Source organism: Barbus barbus (assembly GCF_936440315.1).
Source record: "Barbus barbus genome assembly, chromosome: 39".
Lineage (NCBI taxonomy): Eukaryota > Metazoa > Chordata > Actinopteri > Cypriniformes > Cyprinidae > Barbus > Barbus barbus.
Genome location: NC_136717.1, coordinates 9769516 through 9777419, shown reverse-complemented (window position 1 = coordinate 9777419; position 7904 = coordinate 9769516). Strand labels below are relative to the sequence as shown.

The 7904-nt window shown below is 34.6% G+C and overlaps 1 protein-coding gene across 1 annotated transcript; it reads left to right on the top strand.

Moving 5' to 3' along the window:
• Positions 1–437: 437 nt before the first annotated feature.
• On the top strand, positions 438–7744 carry LOC306858382 (bile acid-CoA:amino acid N-acyltransferase-like). Its single transcript, XM_079398895.1, has 12 exons — positions 438–556; positions 1126–1231; positions 2596–2798; positions 3664–3763; positions 3914–4104; positions 4770–4933; positions 5109–5228; positions 5318–5400; positions 5704–5797; positions 5899–5979; positions 6793–6934; positions 7066–7744. The coding sequence occupies exons 2-12, from the start codon at positions 1215–1217 to the stop codon at positions 7194–7196; spliced, it is 1326 nt and encodes a 441-aa protein (XP_079255021.1). The 5' UTR covers positions 438–556; positions 1126–1214; the 3' UTR covers positions 7197–7744.
• Positions 7745–7904: the final 160 nt, after the last annotated feature.

The following is a 7904-nucleotide window of genomic DNA, read 5'->3' as shown; positions in this document are numbered from 1 at the left end:
AAAGCACTTGAAACAAATATGATTCCTAACCTTTTTATTTATACATCATTTAACTTTAAATGCTGTATACTTATACAGTACAAACATTTGGAAAAAATACTATTCTAAATGTTTTTGAAAGTCTCTTAGTCTTATGCTCATCAAGATACAGAAAAAAATAATAATATGGTGAAATATTATTACAATTTAAAATATTGATTTTCTATTTTACTATACTTTAAAATATATTTATGTGATGCTAAACTGATTTTTCATCAACAATTGCTCTCTAAGATGACCCGATCACTTTCATTGTAATGCACAATTTTGCTTTTTCTTAAAGAAAAGAATGGCGAACAAGCTACACTGACCCAGAACTATTCCTTTAAACAATTAACATTTTTCCTATAAATTGCATAAAAAAAAAAAAATCAAAGGCATCACAAATTCGTCCAATTAAGCGGATTTCCAGCCAATCTGGCAACCCTGAATTTATGCATTGAGTCAACACTGGATGGAAATATAGGAAAACAGGACTGGGACATAAAAACACATGGACTGAAATGACATTATTATGGTATGCAACCGATCATTATGTTGTCATTTAATAATGCAATGATATAGACGCGTGTTCTTTAGGCTTTTGCCACATCGTGGTGGTGGAGGAGCTTTTGGGATGTTTCTCCCCTCCAAAATGACATGCTAAAATGCGGTTTTTACACTGTATATAAACATAAAATATTGAAACAGAAAACGTATACTCGAACAGAGTTATAAACGACCTTTGCTGCTGCAAGCACACAAACAAATGTGTCAAAGCTAACATCAGCATTAGCCCATGAGCTGCACTTCAGGCTATTCATTATTACTACGACAATCTGATAGCTAGATGATCTGTCTTCCATCTATATTTCGTATTATTAATCAGAAATGTCTAAAGGCAAGATTTAATATATTTGTAGAGAAGTACAGTTCGTAGTTTTAAAAGCTGGGTCTCAAACACCACCGAGCACAACTTTAGCTTAAGTCTCATGCTAATGTTGTTGTTGGTTTCATCCAGATTTCTTATGTGGTAACATTTTGTTTTTGTAAAATGAAGATAATGCTGCGATTTAAGTCTTTTTCGTTTATGTGGTTGTTTTCCAGACATTTCTGACCCGACGCTGTTTGGATCAGTTTAATATCTGAACCCCATCCCAGAAGAAACACCTGGTCTAATTTTATCGGCCTGTATCATGTTGGCACCTGTTAGGTACAGACATTCACGTCCCTTACAAAAAGTTAACAGAAATACTACCTTTACTACAGTAAATATGTTTCCCTATAGTAGGCTATCATGAGGTACCTGGTATTTAGCCACCACTGTCTGTCTTTTTAAATAAATAAAAAAATAAACTGAACATTTTTACTGTAGTAAAGTGAAAAAATAAACTGAACATTTTTACTCACCTACCATTGTCCCAAAGCCCATTTTTGTCTTTCTTGGAAAATTCTATGACAATGAATGTCAATTTTGACTGAATGTTATAACTTACTTCAAAAAGGACGAGGAGCACCACAGAAGCATCATACATGTGACCCTGGACCACAAAACCAGTCATAAGTGTCAATTTTTCGAAATTAAGATTTATACATCATCTGAAAGCTGAATAAATAACTTTCCATTGATGTATGGTTTGTTATGATCGGACAATATTAGTGAAGTGAAGTGAAGTGAAGTGACATACTGCCAAGTATGGTGACCCATACTCGGAATTCGTGCTCTGCATTTAACCCATCCAACGTGCACACACACAGCAGTGAACACACACACACCGTGAACACACACCCGGAGCAGTGGGCAGCCATTTATGCTGCGGCGCTCGGGGAGCAGTTGGGGGTTCGGTGCCTTGCTCAAGGGCACCTCAGTCGTGGTATTTGGCTGAGATACAACTATTTGAAAATCTGTAATCTGAGGGTGCAACAAAATAAAAATATTGAGAAAATTGCCTTTAAATTTGTCCAAATTAAGTTCTTAGCAATGCATATTACTAATCAAAAATTAAGTTTTGATATATTTACAGGAGGAAATTTACAAAATATCTTCATGGAACATGATCTTTACTTAATGTCCTAATTATTTTTGGCATAAAAGAACGATCAATAATTTTGACCCATACAGTGTATTGTTGGCTATTGCTACAAATATACCCCAGCGACTTAAAATTGGTTTTGTGGTCAGGGTCACAAATGTGGTCAACGTGACTCTTGCCTTGTATTCCAAGTAGTCCGAAGCCATAACAGTTGTGTGAAGGACAATCCCAAATTCTCAAAATAAAAGTCGTTATTGACTGAAAATCCTGACATCCACCTTAGCTCTTCGTGGAGCTCTTCTGAAGAAGATTCATAACCGTTTGTGAGTTGGATCTTTTCAATGAATCAAATCAGAACTGATTCGAATAATTCAGTCAAGTTGGATAATCTTTTGGTTAACTCACCAAAAATACTAACCAAAACTGCTGCCACTACTTTTTTCTTTCAAAAATACTAATTGCTTATATACACAACCATTCTGTTTAATACAAGAATACAAGACATTGGTTATACAGTTTTCAATCTCTCATTTATTTTGTATAGGACTGTGAGCACTGAGAGGGGGACTTGTCCTCTGCTGACTGTTCAGCCCAATCGAGCACTAGTGGATGAGAAATTTCAGATTGTCATAATGAATTTACTGCCAAATCAAAAGGTGACGCTACACTCTCTACATCAATCAGAGGACAAGGACTTCTGGGAGGCATTTGGACACTACATCAGTGATGAATATGGGACAGTGACAGGTGCACAGTCAGTCTAATGCATTGGTCTCAAACTCAATTCCTGGAGGGCCACAGCTCTGCACAGTTTAGCTCCAACCCTAATCAAACACACTTGATCCAGCTAATCAAGCTCTTCAGGATCACTAGGAACTTCCAAGCAGGTGTGATTTGGAGCTAAACTATGCATAGCTGTGGCCTTCCAGGAATTGAGTTTGAGACCAATGGTCTAATGCATGACCCTTAGAGTTATTAAAGTTATTACGGTAATATAGTACCTGCCAAGAACATACAATACCATTCAAAAGTTTGGGATCAGTAAGATTTTTAAAATGTTTTTGAAAGAAGTCTCTTATGCTTACAGGATGCAAAAATAGAGTAAAAAAAGTAATAGCATGAAATATTATTACTATTTTAAAAAACTGTTTACTATTTCAAAATATTTTAAAACGCCAAGGTTTTCAGTGTCACATGATCCTAATATGCTCAAGTAACATTTGTTATTGTTATCAATATTGAAAACATTTGTGCTGCTCAAATTTTTGTGGAAACCATGATACATTTCAGGATTCTTTGAAGAGTAGAAAGTTCAAAAGAGCAACTTTTATTTGAAATATAATTTTTTTGTAATAGTATAAAAGTGTTTATTGTCATCTTGGATCCATTTAGTTCATCCCTATAAAATAAAATCCTCCTGAAGGTGGTGTATAGGCTACAAATATGGCTAATCCCATAACACAGCTATGTTTACTATATGGAGATAGTGAAAGGAAATCCCCAGCGTGGCCAGATGGTAATCCAGTTTATCAACTACCTAAACTAACTTGAATGATGATGAATAACCTACTCCGACCAACATATAAAATTATGTTATTTTTTTTAAATTCAGTGGCCAAAGATGAAAGTTTGGGAGGCACCTATGAAGGCTCAGAGCAGATGGGGTTGCTATGGAGCATGAGGCCCATACCAGGAAGTCGACCTGGACTCAGGTAACTTAGGCTGGCAAAATCAGATGTTTTTTGATCGCTGCCTGTCTCACAAAGTTTAAATTCCCTTTTTTGCCAAATGAATGCAAAATGTGAGATGTAAGTCTGGGAAAAGTCATCAATTTCTTTAGCTTCCTGTCTCTTTTATTCAAGGCTGCGTAAGACAAATATACTCACACCGATGGTAATTCACATCTCAGTATATGGTGGGCATCTATCTCAAGGATTCAGCCAGCAAACACCCCTGGCAACCAGTGTCATAGAGCGCTGGTATGTTGCGCCAGGTGTGCAGAGGGTAAACATCAGAGAGAATGGAGTACGAGGAACTTTATTTCTTCCTCCAGGTAAACACAACCTCACAATGATGTAATGATGCATTAAAATACAATTCATATAAATGTGACATCATGAAACAAAGCCTTAAATAGCATTAAAAAATAATAAAGTTCTTTAAAATATTACTTGAAGTAGTTTCTTTTATTATTATTTCTTAGCATTTGAAATAACTTTTTCAGCATTTGAAAAAAAAAAGTTTTGTCTGCCAAACTTGCCAAATACATGTAGAAACCCTCATAACATGTAAAGGTCTCTATATCTTTTAAAATATATGAGATAATTTAACAATTTTATGACAAGACAAAGTTAGTTCAGGTTGTAAAATGTCAAAATTGTTTATTAGATAAAATTCCAAGATGCTTACAAATACCTTCATATTGAAAAATATATTTGTTCTTTTGTTTTTAAATAATGATTAATGTGTACTCAGATGTAGTCAAGGTGTAAGAAAAAATATCTATTACATTTGATATCTGTTATATCAGTTGCTTGACACATGGTCGGCATGAAATGATTTTTTTGAAATGAGCTTTAAATTAAAACTTCTTGAACAGTTTTTAAAACCACTTTGGCACATTTGGCTGTGATTGTATGCTGACACACAGCGGGTTGTTATTGAGTATATACAGACAATTTTTCTTGTCCTGTAAATAGCTTGCCATGTGTTTTTTAGGTCATGGGCTGTACCCTGGAGTGCTGGACCTGTGGGGAGGAGGTGGTGGTTTGGTTGAGTATCGTTCTGGCTTGCTTGCATCTCATGGCTTTGTATCCATGGCACTTGAGTACCTCGCTCCAGAAGAGCTGAGAACAGCTGATGTTGATGTGTCTTACTTTGAGGTAATGTAATTCAAAACTTTTGACAGTCTCCTAAAGTGTAGCAACTCTGACATGATATCCTTGATGATCTGCAACTGTTACCGACCCGTCATTTCATTTGTTACCCATGCATTTTACATGTTTCCCTCTTCCCATACTTCATATTTGTGTGTATGCATATACATTGTTCTTGTAGAAAGCATACCAGATCCTGCAGAATCATCCAAAGGTACAGAGGGACCGTATGGCAATGCTTGGACTGTGTTTTGGAAGTGCTGTCACACTCAGTATGGCAGCCTACTCCAAAGTCATCAAGGTTTGCTTATCCTACACACACACACACGTACAGTTATCTACAGTTAAATGCAGCTTTTTAGTTTGTAATGTCATATGACTGTTTTGTAGCCCCAGTGCTGTGCATGTATCAGCGGAAGTCATGTGTTTCCTGTTGATAAATCCCTCTTTGAAGTCTTTGAGGAAATGAAAAAGTGAGTGAGCATTAAATATTATTAGTTTACAACCTGATTGGGCCTTGTCTAAAGCTATAGCAATTCATATTTCTTGATAGTGCTTATTATAAAACATAAAACTCTGGAGTTTAAAGAATTTGAAGAAAAGAAAATTTGGCCTTTTATGTACCTTCACATTGAATTGCGAGATTATTTAAATGAGTAGATTTGAGTAGTTTTATCTGCCCAGATATAAACGGTCAATAAATTGTTCCATATGAGACATTTACAGTAAAAGACTGATCCTAATGATAAACAGTAACGAGTCATGTTTTTTTGCAGGTATTTAGATAGGGTACGTGTGAATGAGGAGAACCAGGTAATACACAGAGACATGATCTTACCGATTCCCTCAGACCCAGCACTCAAAGTGGATGCAAGTACAATTTACAGATTATATAGATTTGTTCATACATATTTTTCTTTGTCTGTTGTTGTTTTTAATGTTAGATCTGTTTTTGTTTCACATACACAAAGGTTGGGAGAATAAAGTGTCCTCTTCTGTTGGTGAATGCTGGTGATGATCAGAACTGGGCTTCTGTTGAATCTGCTGAAGATGTGAGTCACATATATTTCAGTTTGGCCAAACTGAACATATTACTAAACGTTTATGATTTCATAAGATACCTGAAAAGGACAGCCCTTGTAAGACTATGGAAGGAATAGTTACCAAAAATGAAAATTCTGTTATCAATTCATTTTTTTTCTCCATGATTTTTTTCCTTTGTATCAATGTTATTGATTACTAAAATTATTAAAAGCTGGAATAAAATATTATTATTAGACAAAAAACTTACACTTAAATGTAAGTTATAAATGTTGCCTTGACTGAAACTGAGCTGAAAGCACTAAAACTAGTAAAAAAATAATTAAAGGAAAAACTTGCTGAAACAAACTGAAATTAAAATAAAAACCTAAAAAACGAATAGACATTCTGAAGAATGTTAGTAACAGTAACAAACAGTTTTGAACAATGAACAATGCATTAAAATGTGCAGTATTACCAAAAATGTGTCATATGAATGATTTGTATGAGGAACCAAGCTAAGCATGTTATTATTTGCTGTTATTCTCCTCCTCCAATGAGCTGTGACTAGGTCATTGACTGGTTTTGTGAAATGGATCAACTGATTCACTTAAAAAAAAAAAAAAAAAAATCTTAAAAGAAAGTTTCTTAAAAAAAAAAAAAGCACTAGTCTACTAATGTCTTTTTCATTTAGAGCCACACAAGGGTGAGTAAATAACTTAATTTTCATTTTTGGGTGAACTGTCCCTTTAAATTATTTACAGCAGTTAATCTTGGTGTAGTGTTATCACCTGCTATGACTGAAATCCTCTGTTGGATCCTTGATATGAGTCTTTTACTCTCAGATGGAGATGATGATGGAGAAAGCAGGAAATCGACACCTGTTGACGGTCTTGACGTATCCTGGCGCGGGCCATCTGATCGAACCTCCATACTCGCCTCACTTTCGAGCATCTAACTTCATCCTGCAGGAGATGAAGGAGAAGAGTAAGCATGCATGAACTACTGTTTCTTTTCCTTTTTTGCCTAGGATCAATATGTTTAGACCTTCTTAAACGTGTGGTTGTATGTGCTTGTACCTGTTTGAATATTCACTGAATGTGTTGTTGTTGCTGCAGTTGTCATGCTGTGGGGTGGACAGACGAAACCGCACGCATACGCACAGGAGGACGCATGGGAGAAGATTTTAGCATTTCTGCGGCAACACCTCTACTTCAGTTCAAACTTTGCAGTAAACGCCAAACTGTAGTTGTGTCATTTACAACAATTAAACTTTATTTAAAAAAAATGTTGATAATGATTGCCAGCACTTGTTAATTTTCACTTTGGAATCTGTAGGAAATAAAAGTGTACAGTAAATTTAACTTTTTCCATGGAATACATTGGTAGTAAAAGTTACACATAAATGCATTATTAAGCTTTGTAATGATGTATATAGGTTATGATGACAATAAGGCATTACAAGCACAGTTTAGGTTGTGTTGGCCAATATTCAAGCAATATTTCTTGATACATTTCATTTTGTACTCACAACCCACCTCTTTATGAGAATGCAAAGTTGGAATGAGATTAATCCATTATCTAATTTAATTATGCTTAAAAAAAAGCGAATATCATGATTATTATATAATTATATTTTGAACGGAAGAATTGATGCAAAAGCACCAGATTCCAGATTTTAACATATTTGGGTATATATATATATATATAGGAATGTAATTCTTTGAATGTAATGTTTGCCATGTTCAATGTTTTTAAATTCACAGATCAGTTGTGGATGAATAAATACACTATTTTAAAAATCCTGTCTTTTTCATTTAAAAGTGAAATTTTTTTTTATTTTATTTTTTTATTATTATTATCGTTTATTGCTTAATGCTTAAGGAATTCCAAATATGCTAATGTTGTTATTTTTTCTTTTTCACCATAAAGTTCAGAAATATCAGTACTGTTGCAT